At 43.1% G+C, this 17,158-nt stretch overlaps 1 protein-coding gene across 49 annotated transcripts in view; it reads right to left on the bottom strand.

Annotated features, from left to right (window-relative positions):
- Positions 1 to 17,158, bottom strand: part of ELMO1 (engulfment and cell motility 1) — a 521,082-nt gene that overhangs the window by 223,350 nt on the left and 280,574 nt on the right. For all 49 annotated transcript variants that reach the window (XM_082693119.1, XM_082693114.1, XM_082693121.1 and 46 more), the window contains one exon: positions 12,038 to 12,146. In XM_082693119.1, the coding sequence (XP_082549245.1) occupies positions 12,038 to 12,146 (109 nt within the window). The remainder of the gene's footprint in view (positions 1 to 12,037; positions 12,147 to 17,158) is intronic.

Below are 17,158 nucleotides of genomic sequence, written 5' to 3'. Positions count from 1 at the left end.
TGACCACCCTCCTGGGCAGCACATAGGCAGCTGGGACCGACCTAAAAGAGGTGACAGCTGACTTTCGAGCCCGCGGCAGCCAGCCTGGGAAACCAGGCTCCCTTCAGGTCCAAGCTGATGGGCGCCCCTGCTTGGGCAAGAAGCGTCCCTGAAGGAGCAGTTCTCTGGCTTCTTTGCACCCACACTCTGGACTGGTTAAAGTCTGCCCCATCTTCCAGATCTAGGGGGTGGGTAAGAGACAAGAAAGCAAGTCGAGAGCTGTCTGGAATACAATAAATTAGGAAGTCACACAGCTGTGTGTTCTGAAACACAAGATTGAAAATAGATCATTTTTTTCCTCTTTGGGGAACATACTGTAGTGTTGATATTTTCTGATTCAAATTTGGACTCAGTAGGCCTTCTCACTAAATTATCCTGAGGAGGAAGAGAAGGGGGAGGACTGAGGAGGCACCCTTTTGTAGAACTCATTCTCACTTTATTAAGGGGAAAAAAATGCTGCTTGAGAGGTTTTGGGGTAACACAGAAAGTTCATAAAAAATTGAGTGTCATCTGAAAAATATTATTGGAACTGACCCTTAAGCAACTATAAAGCTACTGTATTCATGCAATAAATACTTATTAAGTGCACACTGTACGTAAGGCACTGGGCTACAGCATAGGATGGAAGATGAATTCCCTCTCAGTCTCCTGCTCAAGGAGCTTACAGTCTGTGAGGAAGACGAGATATTTTAAAAAATGAAAGCAGTGGTTTACAGCATTGCACAAGAGTGAAGAGTAAAGAGCACAAGCAAATCCCACAACAGCTAACTATATCTAACTGCCTGTGTGACCTTGGTCTGTTTAACCTCTCTGAGGGGCCCAGGCCCCTCGTCTGTAAATGGAGATGTTGAAAGGGTTAACAGAATATTGCCTCAGAGAATCGCCTGCCCTGTAGAAAGCATTTATTTTTTTTTTAAAGATTTTATTTATTTATTTGACAGAGAGAAATCACAAGTAGGCAAAGAGGCAGGCAGAGAGAGAGAGAGGAGGAAGCAGGCTCCCTGCTGAGCAGAGAGCCCAATGCGGGACTCGATCCCAGGACCCTGAGATCATGACCTGAGCCGAAGGCAGCGGCTTAACCACTGAGCCACCCAGGCGCCCTGTAGAAAGCATTTAATAAGTGGCAACATTCATTGTCATTTTTAAAAATAAATTTTTTTCTGCTTATCTTTAAATCAGCAAGTGTTTTGGTTGTAGTTTTTTATGAGAGAGAGTGTGTGTGCCCCAGGAGTGGGGGGAGGGGCAGAAGGAGAGGGAGAGAGAGAATCTCAAGCAGGCTCCAGGCTCAGTGCCAATGGCAAGGCTTGATCTCACCAACCTGAGAGCATGACCTGAGCTAAAATCAAGAGTCGGATGCTTAATGATCCAGGCGCCCCATAAATCAGCAAGTGGTGTCTGATTGAAATTAAAGTGCCCAGGGCCGGGAGATGCCACTAGCATCTACCTCCTAATCTACTCCAACCACCAGGAAAATCTCTCTATCCAAAGGCCTGGGGTGAAGGATGAAAGGCTGCACACAGCATCCTGGAACGTTCTATCCTCTGCTGCTCTCCGAACCACTGGGGACTTCCCCAGGGGTGGGGGTTGGGGAGGCACATCTGTGGGAAGTAAGTTAAAGACCAAAGCTGAGAACATGTTTCTGGGGTTTGTGCTTGTTTGTGTTTTGTTTTGTTTTGATTTTCAAAACCTAACAGGATACATTTTTACCACTATTTCAGTGCGGTCTGGCATCCGGACTGTGGTTCTTTTCATTCCTCTCTCTCCGTGGTCTACTTTACTTTGCCCTCGATTTGAATCTTTCAGCATTCCGCTTCTACTTTCTAATTTGATGCTGCCTTTCCAAAATAATGTCCTACTGCTATGGCATCCTAGGACCTTGAAGCTCATGGCCTGGCACATCACAATGCTACAATAAATGCTGGGGAGGCTGAGTAAAGCACCACTTCGGAAAAAAAGGCTTTGGGTCCAAACCCAGGGTACAGAACTAGGGAAAGATGGTTTTACATTTTACACTTTTTGGAGTGAGACTACTCACTTTAATACTAGAATGATGTAGCAGATGAGAAGTGAAAGTACCATTCATGCAAATGACCTCTTTCATCTACTGGGATCCTGTTCCTTTTATGTCTTTTTTTTTATATATATATATAATGTTTTAACTTCTATAAAAAGCTGAATATCCGGAAATCCATAGTTCCTCATGCATACAACCATGGATTTTAGGTCAGCCATACCCACAGTGCTGTAGAAGGCAAGGTAGGCACGAATTTCACCAGCACAAACCCCCCGACCTGCACTGGGTGCTGTCAGGTGGTAGCAAGCCCCTCTCAGGCTTCCGGTGGTGAGTATTCTAAGCCAGGTTCTCGGCACTGCTCCGTGACAGTGCCTCCCCTTGTAGCAGCCGAAACCTTCCACCCCACCGCTCTCCTGGGAAGCCTCTCGCTAGGCAGGGCTCTTGGCACCTTTTCCTCTGACAGAACACCGGCCAGAGCTGGATCCAATTTAAAACCATTTTATTTATTTCCTTATTTTTCTTCAGATGATATCTAATTTCTTCCAGTCATAAAAAGTTTTCATATTTTAATAATACATGTGACTGTGCATCTGTGTGTGCATGGGTGTGTCTGGGTGTAGAAAGAAAGAATGATAAAGCAAATACGGAAAATATTAACACGATAGGTAAACCTGGGTGAAAGGTACATATGAATGTGTGCTTTGGACTTTCTTGCAAAAAAATGTTTTTTAAAAAAGGAATATATTCTTAGGTCCATGTACTTTTCACTGTTCTCCTTATAAGTCCTTCCTTATCAACTGTCCCTCCTTATTCTTCCAAATGAACCCCACAATCCCTCTGTGGAGTTTTCATGTCGCTTCTGTTGGTGGTCTGGGATGATACACGGGCCAGTGTACTAATTTGGAGGAAGTCACGTCTTTACTCCAATACTAATGTTTTCCTTCCAGGAATACAACATTCACTCTTTATTTAAAACTTGTGTATCTTCGTGAAGCCTTGCGGATTTCTTCACATCGAAATCTTAGATGTTTTCCATTAGGATTCATCTGAAGCTGTACATTTATCTGGACACTAAAAAGAATCTTTTTTTCCATTTTATAAGAAACTAAATATTGCTGACATGCGGAATGGCAAACAACTTTCTGTTACCCACCATGTAGCTACTCTTCTAAACTATATGAATTCTAACAGCTTTTCTTTCCTTCCTTCAGGAATTTCTAGAGAGAGAGTTTTATTGTCTATAATCTAAAATATTTTGTTTCTATCAGTGAACTATACCTCTATTTGTTGCTCTCTTCCAGATCAAGGAGAAATAAACATTGGTGAATATTAGCATTCGACAGCACCCAACTTTTAGTTCCAGCATTTAATGGGAAAACTGTTTCGCTATCACCATTTTAAATATAGTGTTGGCTGCCTTACAGAAGCTTTAAAAAAATAATGTTAAGAACATGTCTATTCCATCATCGTTAACAAATATTAAGTGCTATCAAATACTATTTTAGCCTTAACAGAAACTAGCATTTGGATTTACACGTTGAGCTTCCTCATGTGAGATGTGCACTCATCTGTCTTCCATTACGGAGCTCCTCTTGCTTCCCTGGGACAAATCTTTGAGCCAAATTCAAGTCTACCACTAGTAAATATGAAGGCCTTTAAAACATGCACTTTGGGAGCACCTGGGTGCTCAGTGGGTTAAAGCCTCTGCCTTCAGCTTAGGTCATGATCCCAGAATCCTGAGATTGAGCCCTGCATCCAGCTCTCTGTTCAGCAGGAAATCTACTTCCCGCCCCCCTCTCTCTGCCTGCCTCTCTGCCTACTTGTGATCTCTGTCTGTCAAATAAATAAATAAATAAAATGCACTTCGCAAACCTTCATAATCCATTTCAGTTATAATTTTTATTTGCCTTTGTTTTCACCACTTATTTATTTTAAAATTATCTCTATACTTTACAATAAACCACCTCAACTTTGAGGGAAGCAGGACCAGGAATTAAAGGAAAAAAAGTTTTCTACAACAGGAGGAAGTATAATAAAAGAGGCAGAGATGAAGTGCTATAGGAATTCTGAGAAGGACGTCCTCCTCAGCAGGAACTCAGAAGAGGAATCAGAATGGTCATGTGATGTTTGAGATGAAGCTGGTGGAAAAGTAATTCTACACGGTGGGAGGGAAGACAAGTGGGCATCTGTGTTTTTTTCCACAGGTCTGTGTCTCTCTCTTCATGAGGTTCAGCAAACCTACCAGGCTCACCTCTCAATCTAGAACATCAGAGACAGGCTCATCTGTCAATCTGGAACCTCAAAGACTAAAGAAATGGATGCTGGTTGCTCTCAGCTACATGTCTTCTCGGAAACGAGGTAACAAGGAGCAAGTGCTAAAAACTGCCTGTAATAAATATGAATTGTTTTCATCCACTGGTAAAAGAGATGTGCTTGAGATATTCTTTTAAACGGCTAAGCTTAATTTCTCTCAGCAATTACTTTCTACGGCGATAAGGATTACCTCGTGATTTCGGAAGGATCAACAAGTACTATCTTCTGAAACGCCAGCCAGTCACCACAGAACTTCAAGTTCTTAAGTCACAGAGCTGACTTTGCGACAGGAAGAGAGACAACTCGGGGTCTCTAAATCTGTGCGAAGTTTGGTTGTTATCTCCTTCACAAATAGGGCGTTTTACAGTTAACAAAACACTTTAACCTATATTTCTTCATCTAATTCTGAGATGAGAATGATCATGATGGTGGCTGTGGTGATGGGGAGGGTGAGGACGATATCCCCAGGTTCCAAATGGGAGACTAAGAAGCAAGATGGTGAACTGTCTTGACAAAAGCCCTTACTTGTCTCAGCTGTGCCAGTTATCAACTGCTTCTGATTCTGAACGCAAGAACTGTACATCAGGTCCTCCTGTCTTGTGACACTATTACGAATCCTGATAACAGTTCTAGAATGATCATAAATACTACACTCAATGGACTTTTATACTCTCTCCTTTGACATTTTTAATTTGGGCCCAAAGTGGATACAACTTTCTCAATATAGGCTCAGACCACGAACATTTTTTTAAATTAATTGATTAATTATTAAATAATTAATTAAGTTTGTTTTTACGTTAAACTTAACGTTGAAGTAAGATATGAAAATAGACATCAAAAATGAAGATTCAAGACTGAGACGAGATCTGACAGGCTTCAACTTTCCATGGAGCATGGGTATAAGCTGTTATTGAAGGGGGGGTGGGGAGGGCCCTAAAGAGGCTTAATTAATTGTTCAATCTACTTTTCTTGAGTTTTCTGAAGCCAGAATGTTCTAAGAGTGAAAGTGATGGATGGTACTTCTCAAAGTACGAAAACACCAATGTCCCAGCATTAAGTGTCTATTCTAATTGCTGCTCTACTCCAAAGAGTTCTTTCAGATTGCTCGTCTGTGTTATTTTTACTTGCTAAAGCAGAGGTGTCTGGGTGATGAATTATACAAGGTGCTTCACTCAGCACTACTGGTGTGTTATAATAAACATCGCCACTGAAAGACAAAGTAGGGAAATGCTGAGTATTTTCATACCGTGTGATGTAGATTTTATTTTTGTTTTTTTCAAAACAAGGAAGTAGCTCTTAAGTTTTAATCTAATTATATATGGTCAAATAGGTGAAGATGGCAAAATTGTTTCAGGGAAATATGAAAATTTTAATCACAAATGTATGTCCATTCTGCCCTTCAAAATACACTTGAGAATAACCCACATACAAAAGCATAATTGAGGGAGTGAAAAATAGACATCGGCTAAAAGGAAAGTAAGGTAGGGGAGCCCGAGCATCTTAGTGATGAGAAATGAAATACATTATAATCAAAACTCAATTACCATTTTTCTGCAACCTCTGATATTGCTACATTAAAAAAAAAAATTCTAATGCAGTCCCCAATTCCCAGTAAAGGCAAAATGACAGAGGGCTGTAATCGGACTTCAATTTGCTATAGTTTTCTACTGCAGTAGGGAAATGCAGAAGAGAGTTTTCCAAGTAGAGGGAAAGAATTAAGGGCTGCAAGTAGCTATTTTCCCCATCTGAACAAAATCTCAATTTTCTTTAGCTACCTATCATCCTGTGGTCGTATACTCAAGGAAGGCTGGTTCGGGGCACCAGGGTGGCTCAGTTGGTGAAGGCTGTGCCTTCAGCTCAGGTCATGATCTTGGGGTCCCAGATTGGAGCCCTGCATTGGGCTCCCTTCTCAGGGGGAGTCTGCTTCTCCTTCTCACTCTGCTCTTCCCCCTGCTCATGTTCTCTCACTTGCTTGCTCTCTCTCTCAAATAAACAAATAACATCTTTAAAAAAAAAAAAAAGGAATTTGATTTCATGCCCAGTCTAAGGAATAGCTAATGTTGGTCCTATTCCCCTTACCAAAGACTCAGTTAGGCATAGGCACAAGCCATGGTGTTTGCCAATGAGACATTAGAGAAAGTTTGTTGAAGGACTTTCGGAAACTTTTCTAGACATCTAAAAGAGACTCACTAGAATATACAGCTTCTTGTTCCTCTGGACCATATGATGATGGCCGCCATATTGCTATCTGCCTGAGGACAAATTTTGTACATCAAGGATGGCAGAACCAAAAGGTAGAAAGAACTTGGGTCCTTGATGATATTCCTGAACAGTTAATCAACTCTAGGACTTACTCAACTCTGCAGTTATGATATTCAATAAATCTTCTTCCTACATAGGCCATTTTGAGTTGGGATTTCTATAACTTGCAGCTGAAAGCTTCCTAACTGCTATCCTGGCTGGGCTGGGGCTAGAGTGAGGTCAGCTTGTTCCTGGTCCTGGTCCCATACATTATCACACTCACAAGTTCTTGTCATAACCAGAAGACATAATCTAATTCTAGAATTTTATGCCCAGGACTAGGGCATTTCTTATTAAAAATCCTCCTATTGATTCCCGTTGCTTGTAAAGTCCAAACTCCTCTGCGTGGCAAATCTTTATGATTTAACTCTTGCTTTTTCTGTCAGCATCCCTTTCATTTGTTTGCTCCCTTGAGCCATCTGCTTTAGCCACATGGAACCAGAATTCTCTGAACCTCCAAGTCTTTTTATTTACACCTCACTGCCTGGAATGTTTAACAGTGGCTGCCCACCATACACATATCTGTGCTTACCTGGTTATTCTTTCCATCTCTTGAGTATCTCCTTTTCTGTGTCACACCTCCCAAGACTCTCCTTTCTTTAGTCTGTCCAACTTCCCATGAGCAGAAAGAACCAACCACTGCCTTTTAGTGACGCTAATGTAACTTAAACATAATGTTCCAAATGACAATGCATTTTCTCATTATTTGTTTATATGAAGGACTCTCCAGTCAGCATGTAGGCTGCTTGAGGACAGAGTGTGTGTTCTAAGTCCACATCACCAGAGATTAGATCCTGACTCATAGAGAACAGCCCTGTAGATACTGAATGAACGGGAGACAAAAAGAAATACCCTAGCTCCACTTGATATTGGAAGATAACTGCCTGAGGTAACAACCAAAAGATAAGTAATTAACTTATTGTGTCAGAAATCAAGTTTTCCTCTTATCCTTAAACAACTTATTATGGATTTAGGAACAGGGCTGTAAGAACCCAAACAATAGTCACCACTTTTTAGCCCTAGTTAAGAGCCAGGAATCGGCCTAAGGACTTCACACTACAGTGAGTATCTTTGCATTTGTCTGTGATACACCTCCCATCTTCTGACAGTGCACCACCTCCCACCTCCCAACACCCTGACCTACCACACACACCCCCAAATACACCTCTTCTTCTGAAGTCTCGCTCTTCACTCCGCTTCAATCCTGTTCTTCTAACTGGGGTTTCCAATTGCACTACCCACGCCACGGGGAGATCTGTGACCACACCCAGGTCCATAAGGATTCTTCTTCGTGATCTTTAAAATTGAAACTAAGGGAAAACAAGCGCCTTGCTCTCAAAAGTGCCTCGTGGACGAAGCGTATTACAAGGAATAATTTTAGTCAGAATGGAAAGAGTGAAGAGACGAGTATCACTGTTCCAGATCCTGGTTCTAGCTGTTACTTAAGTCAGAACGTTCTCCTGCCATCACTGAAGCCGCCGTCCACTTGTGCAAAGCAAAATGCTATCACTTGCAAAGAAACCATCTATCCTGCAATAGAAGCAGAGCCCATTATCTCATTGAACCCTCCCGAAAAATATGTGCAACAGGGATTATCTTTATTTTAGAGATAAGGAACCAGAAGCTCAGCACAGACCGGAAACATGCTCAAGGCATCCAATTAGGTAGTTGATCTATGATTCAGAGACGGGTCATTCTGGGGCCAACATGCAACCACCCCGCTTTTCTGCTTCTTTCTGCACTATTCCTTGGGCTTCCTGAACACTGGTTTGAGCTCAGTGACCCAGACAACATCCGGTAAGTGTAAGTCTTCTCTTCATTAATAAACATAGATGTTATTGATCTTGATTAACTCCCGGGGGTGTAACAGGTTTCAATTAAATAACCTTGATAAAGCGCTCTAAGCATATAAATTATCAGATGCTGTTTTTTATGCCACACTAGGAAACACTGGCCTCTTGCAGTGTTAATAATTGGGAAGCAGAAATTGAGTTCTTTTTAAGAAGTAGTCTTAAAAACACTGTGCATAAATACTTGGTATCAGTAATCTAATTGAATGTTAATTTGCTTGCTTTGGACACCAAAAGATAACCGGTATTTCAGAAGTGGGTTTCTTCAAAAAACTATAAGTTAAATCAAAAGACAAAGCATTTGTAGAAAATTGAATCTTTCTACTTTTGTATATGTCCTTTTGCTCGGTTAGATTTTTAATTGGTATTTCTTTGATCTCCACACTTGCTTATACATCTAGCACAACCGTGATCTCAGGGGTCAATTATTGACACGAATCTGAGAACCATGAACTTAGAAGCAGAAAAACAGACACAGTTAAACCAAAGGAAGATGGATTTGTATGCGAAACCAATTTTCCTCAGAAGAAAAACAGATACTTCCCTCAACATCAGGGTATACTCAGATTTGTTTTCCATATTAGTAACTTATTTAATATGGCAGTGGGCAAAAGGCAATCCATTAAAAAGCAATTTTCCTCTTACCACAGGGTGTTTTATCATTCGATGTCTAGCACTCAATCAGAATGTAGCAATCCTTTAATATTTTATGAGCAGAGAACAACTCATTTAGGCATGTAGACTCTAGAAACGTGGAGTCCTCTATAATCCTTGCAAAATGTCCAGAATGACCTTTGCAGTGCAAGCAATAGGCCAATCTGAAAACTCAAACTATCAAAACACTGGAAAATTTATGCCTTAGAATAGATAATGGGCATTTAAAATAAATACGCAATTACTTAAACTAAGAGTGAAAGATATTAGTCCCAAATCACTCTTACACTTTCTCAAGTGCAAGCTTATTGGGGACAGGAACTGTATCTGATTGACCTTTGTATCTGCCATGCCCATCATTATCTCTGGCACACTGTAGTAATCAATAGATTTTTATTAAATAGATGAATACATACATCTGTCATTTTGGACAAAGGGAGCTTGCCATGAGTATGCCAGGCCCTAGGTGACCAAGGCCAACCTCACTGCAGAGATGGGCCTGACCAGGTACTAAATGATCTGCAGCAGAAGGCTGGAACCTTCTCTGAAGCAGAAGGTGAGATATGGAATAATATACAGTGGAAGCACAGCATATGGGGTACCCCCAGAGATCCCCAAAATATTCCCACTCTTCATCTCAGCCCCTGGGAATGAGGTTCTGTCCTGTTCCTGGTTTCATACCAGGTTCTCAACAGTGTGGAAGGATTGCTCTGCACCTGCCAGGGGTCATTCCTTATTCTGCACCCACCCTCCCTCCTGCGAAGCACAGAGCTGCCACTCCCCTGAGCAGCACTGTCTGCTCAGACTCCTGTCACCACAGTCTCCCCATTCCCCTGCCCAGCAAATAGGGTCCCCTGAGGTGGATGAGAGTCTGAATCAGATCCACATTTGTCCTGCCCACACACAGCCGAGAACTTGGCCCTCTTTTCTGAGTTAGTCTCCCTAGCCTGAATATGATCTGTTCCCTGGGTCCTTATCTGTGACCAAGCCAAAATGAACACAGGTCTTCCAATCATCACCCCAAATACTACCAATCTACCTCTGGGGGAAATGTGGAGGTGTAGGAGCATGGCGAAGTCTGTGAGTACATTAGCCAAGGAAACGAAGGTCCTATGTGGCAGAAAGAGAACCGAGCTGCCCATTAGTCCCAGCATCCTCCCTCGACTCCTCCATCTCTGTTCTGTGTTAACCTGTAGCATGCTAGATACATGCCAGCTGGGCAAAGGAAAAGAGCAGAGGCTGGGTATAATAATGAAGCATGAAAGAATCCACCTCCTGCTGCCATCAAGATGAAAACTGATAGCCCAAAGCAGGCCACAGGGAAGGGGGCAACATGGGGAAAAACAAAACAAAACAAAACAAAAACAAAACAACAACAACAAAACCAAAGACAGGACAAGCCCCAGCCAGGTAGAGCAAGACCGCTGACCAGCTTCTGAAAACCTCAAGTACTCTTGTAATGCTTCTCAGCAAGTGACTTCCTGTAGCTCCCCCATAAAATCAACCCAAACACAAAACAGTCATAGTAATCAGACTGAGGAATTCTGTAGGATCTGCCAAATTCAGGACTTTAATCCTTCAACCGAATAAACAGTAAGCTCAGCGGCAGGCATAAATCTCAACAAGTTAGTCTGATGGAGAGCAGGAGGGGAGCAGGGTCAAGGATCCAGGTAAACGGAGACGTTACCCTCGATGATCCCTGAACCAGAGCGGACTGACACAGACCTCTCTCAGATCAGGCTGCTACTCTTTCCATGCCAAGATGTCCTAACTTGGGCTCCCAAGGAATGAACCTCCGTGGCACTACCATGTCGGCTCATCTTCTTCTCCCCATCCACCTGCCCTGGAGGAGGGTAAGAGTTGGCTGTTCTCAGCGTTTCCTTACTGCGTTCTCCATTTCCTTGTTTACCTGAGCAGCACCTGGAGTCAGTTCTTACGATGTAGGTGAAGCACGAACCCCCTTTCCAATAATCCTCGGATTCCTTTCCATTTATCATTTCGGACCATTATTTTAAGCTCTCAAGCAGGTAACTGAATATCTATGCCTTCACCACATTACCTTACACCCAACATCTCTCACCCAATGTCTTTCTTTGGCACCCAAGTGATTAAGCCTACAAGGGAAGATGTGTACAGGCGTCAGCTTTGGAGATGTTGGAGGGGAGGGAAGTCAGCCACTTTAAGGAGGTTTGGTGCCGACAATGACTGCAGGCCAGGTTAAATCTGATGCATCCTAACAGGTTCAACACAAATTATACCAATGAACAAAAGGCAGGAATATTATGCCCTCTTTTTTCCGGGGGTCCCCTCCTAAATTTTGTAATAAAAGTAAGAAACAGAGCAATAAGCTTATCTTTGACCACATTTCTCATGATCAACTACCCATTTTCTTCTACAATTCCTTCTTGCTTAGAGAAAGCACTCTAAACAAGGGAGATCTTGGGAGCAAGAGGATCTTACTAAGGTATTCAATTTCTCTTTATAGAGAAAAATGGGTTTCAAAAGAGAAAATGATCCTTTGATAGGTTAAAAAACTGGAATTTTTAAAAAGCAGCCATAGATCTCTTTCCTTAACAGATTACTAAGCACAGGACTGTTTTAACATATTCTCATGTTTACAATATCGGAAATTTAGTCATATTACCTGCCAATTTCCCCATTCTTGTAGATTTTAAGAACAGTTATCCCAGAACAGATATGCAAAAATACACACATGGAAACCTGAGCCAAAGAATGCTGGGTCCACAGGGATGCTCAGGCATAGCTCACCAGCCCCCCAGGAATTCTTCGTGTAGGTCCAGGCACAGCCCCGGAAGTGGTGTGCCTGCCAAGCCCCAGGCCCACGCGGGAACCAGGTGTCACTTACGCAGCTCGCCCACTTTCAGGATCTCGCACAGCATCTTGGTCAGCTCTATACTACTGCGGCCAAACGGACACTCGTGCTTGTCTTCCCGGCTACTGTTCTCAAGCACGATCTGCAAGAGGAAAGAACGAACAGGTCGGAAAGGGCAATCAGTGTGTGGAACATGTCAGAAATGTTCACTCCGCGGTAACAGAGACACAGAGCCACTTCAGATTACTAGACTAAGGCTTGGGGCCCAAACAAAAAATATACTCCATTCATATTCTCAGTATACAGCGCCTAAAACTCTCACATTTTCCAAATCTCCTAAAACTTCCCACCCTCTAAGAGGATATTTTGCTCGTTGGTTTACACTGACACCGAAGTGCCTATGGATGGAGAGTTTTTCAAAACAGGACTAGAAAGACCATTTACTGAAGTGGTAAGACTGCTCTCTTTCCCCCAGTCACAACTTCCCTATCCTGGGCGGGTAGCAGCTCTCCTGTGCCCTCAACTCCCACATTTTTTGTCACTTATCTCCCACAGAGTTTCTATGCTCTTACAAGATCTCACCCCTGACATTAGTTTGAAACTTTTGTTTGTCTGAAAAAGAGAGAGAGAGAGAAAGACAGAGTGAGTGAGTGGGGGTGTGAGGGGCAGAGGGAGGAAGGATCTTAAGCAGGCTCCACGCCCAGCTCAGAGCCCAACACAAGGGTCACTATCACCACCCCGAGATCATGATCTGAGCCCAAATGAAGAGTCGGGCACTTAAGTGACTGAGCCACCCAGGGGCCCCAACCCCCCATGTTAACTAACTGGAGCATGCCTAAGGGACATGTGACACAAAGAGAACCAATCAGAGTTCCTCCCTGAGACTTATCCTACAAAAAGGGAAAATAAAATGGTCCATTTGTGCTGACAGTACCCAAGAGCTACGAGTGCAGAAGCTATCTGAATGCGAGCCTGCAATTAAAAAAAAAAAAAAAAATTTTTTTTTTTTTTAAAGATAAGCAAGCCCACATGCAAAGGAAAGCAGAGAGGAGAGGCAGCGGGAGCCTTGGCAGCATTTGAGGGGCTGGTCCCACTTGTTCCTAGAGCAAAGATCTTACTTGCTCAACCCTTTCCCCTGAAAACTGTTCGGCTGGTCTGATAACTTCTCCTCTACCCTTAAGATAGTTTAAGATTTTCCCACCACAATTAAGGGAGCCATTGTACACATGGATTAAACAAAAGTAAAACAATAAAACTCTGTTTTAAAGACACTGAACTTCAAAATCAGATGGCGACAAAAGGAAAAACCAGCTTCCGCTGAGGAAGACAGATGAAACCATAGATAATTACAGTTTATCACAAGTCCTATGAAAAAGAAATTTAACTCATTGAGGTGCTAAAGGGCAAGGGGGAAGGCCTGGGGAGGAGAGTTTTGATAACCAAGTGACTGCTGGAAATTGGGGATGCAAAAGAGAGTGCCATGTCAAGGTCCAGGAGGAAGAAGGTTCCAGGTGTAGGGATCAAGGACAGTGTCTCCAGGTGTAGGGATCAAGGACAGTGCCCCTGAGCTGAGTAGGACGTATGAGGGACAGGCCGGCACACTGCCCAGTCTATAAAGCAAAAAAGCCTGGGGTGATGCAGGGCAGCACTTGGGGTTCCAAGAGCCTGAAGGGGAGAGCAGAGGTGAGCCAGAGCCCCTGCCCCAGGACCGTGTGGGTTATCATTCTAAGACCTTGAGACACTAACCATTTAGGCAGGCAAGTGACAAGAGTGACACAGCCGGGTGTGTTTTGAAAAGATCTATGAGTACAGAGAACAGAGAACAGCGAAGAAGAAAGAAAGGAGCGCCTGGGCAGCATCCCTGGCAGAGATGAGGGTGGCTCAGAGTGGGCCTGCCTGGGGCATTCAGCTTGTGGTCACAGAAAGGTAAGACAATAGAGGCAGACAAGGAATGATGAGGACAAGGAAGGGAAGGCTTTGAGAAAAGTGAGAGAAAAGAAAGAATACTTGGAAGGAGCGAAGCAAAGGGGGAAGAAGGAAAACTGCACGAAAGTGCTAGCTTACTGATAGGGACAGGGTTCCCAACAGCATGGTGGTGTGAGGGAGCTCAATGTCATCTGCATTGTTTAAAACCAAAAGAGGAGGATTCTAACAAAAATGTGCTCCAACCATTTTCTGCACAAACAGTGTAACACACATATATACATATGTTACTATATGCACTCACAGTACCCCAGGAACACATTAACTGTTCGGGGCTATTTCTGCCAGCACTGCATTAACACCGAGGTACAATCACAACACAGTTTGCTCATTCAATCTCCTCTTCCACTTCCCCCATGAGCAGTTTTCACAGCCGTCCCCGTTACCACTTTACCCCTTTATCATGGTCCAAGAGGTTGATGAACCATCCCATTTTGTAAGACTTTTCAACCGTGTGGAACATATGCTCACATAAATAATTATGTCTTGAATACCACCAGGAACATAACATTATTGTCCTTGGGATTTACGATAAAAAAAATTCTTCTTTGCGGTCTTTTTACGGAACACATGTTATGAGTGGACCGTTTTTTCTCTGAGAAAGCTGAATGTAAACTCCAACTAAATCCCTTTTCCAATCAAGCAAGGAAGGACCAGTGCTAGAGGCTTTGAAAGGCCTGTTTCCTCTTCACTGTCTCTTCCGGGCAAGCTGCCTGAGCACAAAGACTCATGAGGTTGAGCCTGAATCACCCTCTTCCTTCTAGGGGAATTCTTCCTAGTTCTAACCAGGAATTCCAGTTCAGGAAAGCAGGAGAGGAAAACAACTCCATTCCCATCAATCAGGGAATCTTTCCCTTTTAAAAATGTTGTATCTGGAACAGCCACCCCTTATATCAAGGCGCAATCTCAATCCAAATCTCCTGTGGGCGGGGGAATGAATGGAAACAATGGAGATAGAAGAAGACTGAACACAAAGAGAAGACAGAAGACAGGTAGCTTTCAGCCAGCTCCTGGCTCCCACTGAGGACATTCCCCTGCATTTCACATTAACATTCTATTAACATTTCATGAGCACATCAATATTTAATGAGGATGTGATCTGCATACACCGTAGATAGAATTACTGCAGCCAATAAACGTTCCGGAAACATTTCCAAGGCACTGTTTATTAGCAGGCACTAAATTAAGGAGTAATTTAAGTAATCAATATGTAAATCAGCTCTGAGAAGCCCTTCTCTTTACTCTTTAACGTACCATCCATCTTACCATATTTACCCTCCTAAAGAAAAACAAACCCTCCTTCTTGAGCGGTGTCTTTAAACAAGGCGGACACAAGTCTTTAAAGTTACCTGTGTGGATTTTAAGGTCTACATTCCTGCAAAAAAGACTATGATTATGAACCTTACTAATAAGGTATTACTAGAGTGAGAGAGAATTCTTAAATGACAAGGTAGCTTCTTTGCTTTAAAATTAACACACTGATCTATCTGTAGTCAATTTCAACATTCTGGTATTAACCATGTTCACGGGCGGCATTTTGAAAAGTTCCATGTGAAAATATCAAGGCATATTTTCCCATCTTCATTTTTTCCTCACTCTTTAGTTTTAAGAGCAAACATACTTGAACAGAAACCATTGATGGATGAAGCACAAAAACCTGCTATTATCACTCATCTTAGAATACGCCATACCCCAGAAGAAGTTACAACCAGCTGCATGTCTTAGGAAATAAAACACTGGATACTGATGCCATATTAAGTACAAAATCTGTTTTAAATACTCTCTGGTTTGCAGGGTGTATTTACATAACTTCTATCAACTGATCCCCAACAAAGTCCGAATGATTGGTAAGTCAGGCATTACTATTATTCTCTTTAAAATGTGGGCACAAGAGGAAGAGTAGACTTACTTGTATCACACATAGACCTAGCCTAGGTCCATCATGGAATTTCGTTGTTATGTCCTCAAATTCCAAATTTCTCCTGTGAAGATGTCCTTCCCGTACCATATTGTCATAAAATTCAATGGATTTCATGACTAAAGAAGCTAAGGAACTTTGATCAATTTCTTCTATCTCATTGAAGTGGCTCTATAAATCCCAGTTCCTCCTAGACAAAAGTATAAGGTTCTCTCTTATCTCATTCATCCCGTGAAGATCAGTAACAATTGCTCAAGGTGAGTGACCCAGTGCTGCATAGAGTAGCCCACAGGGTGTCCCTCCCTAAATTCTGAGTACCCCTCTGAGTGCTCTGCATTTCTTCTTCTCCACCAGTTCAGATGACCAACCTATTTGGCTTGGATGTTGACAGGCTAACTACAAGGTCAGCTACAGGCTGGCACTCAACCCTTCTCTGACTCCTGGGGCCACCATTGGCCTCAGCCTCAGCATTGCATGGCTGACTTCTTCAGCTGCTTGTCCCTGACACGTGTTCCTCTGCATTCCTCTGTTGACCTCTCCTCTTCCAGGACAGGCCCAATCCATTCTGTCTTCCCCATGGTCAGCCCTGGGATGAGAGCCTCGAGAGCCTCTTCCACTGCCTCTCACCCAGGAAGCCTTCCTTCACATGCTGCTTTGACTCTCAGAGTCAGATCAAGCCTAGAGGTCTCCTCACAGGCCACCAAAGACATTGTGTGAACTTCTACTGTGTTCTCTCCAAAAAGAAGGAACTGTCCATCTTGCTCTACTTCTGAGCATAGCTCAGCATAGTTGCTACAACAAGCATCGAACTGAGAACGCCTGGGCAAAACTAGTTTCACGTGCACAAAGCACCCCACCTCTTTGTGAGCTACCCAGAAGTTTCAGAGATCTCACGTCCTAGGACCGTGGTGCAAATTCAATCAGAAAACAAAGGCAAAACGCCTAAACCAGACTTGACCTGCTTGGGGTTTATGATCTCTTCACCGCCCTCCCTCTTCCTATTCCTGTGTGACCCAGAGGCTGACATCTACACAAGGCTTTCACCAGCAACTAAACCAAAATCATGACTGCAGGGACACTGGCCCTCTGGGGGCCATTGGTAAGTAAGCCAGAGGCTCTCACGTTGTTTCAGCAGGAGAACCACATAACTAAAGAAGTGTCCTCACTTGCCTACACCAAAACTGCAGACAGGAAGCCCCTGTGCTCGTGTTCAAGTTGGAGTCTTCCCGGGAATACACGTTGGTCCAAGTGCA

Source organism: Mustela nivalis (assembly GCF_964662115.1).
Source record: "Mustela nivalis genome assembly, chromosome: 12".
NCBI classification, from domain to species: Eukaryota; Metazoa; Chordata; class Mammalia; order Carnivora; family Mustelidae; genus Mustela; species Mustela nivalis.
The sequence above is the reverse complement of the archived record's forward strand: the minus strand, read 5'-3'. Positions and strand labels throughout refer to the sequence as shown.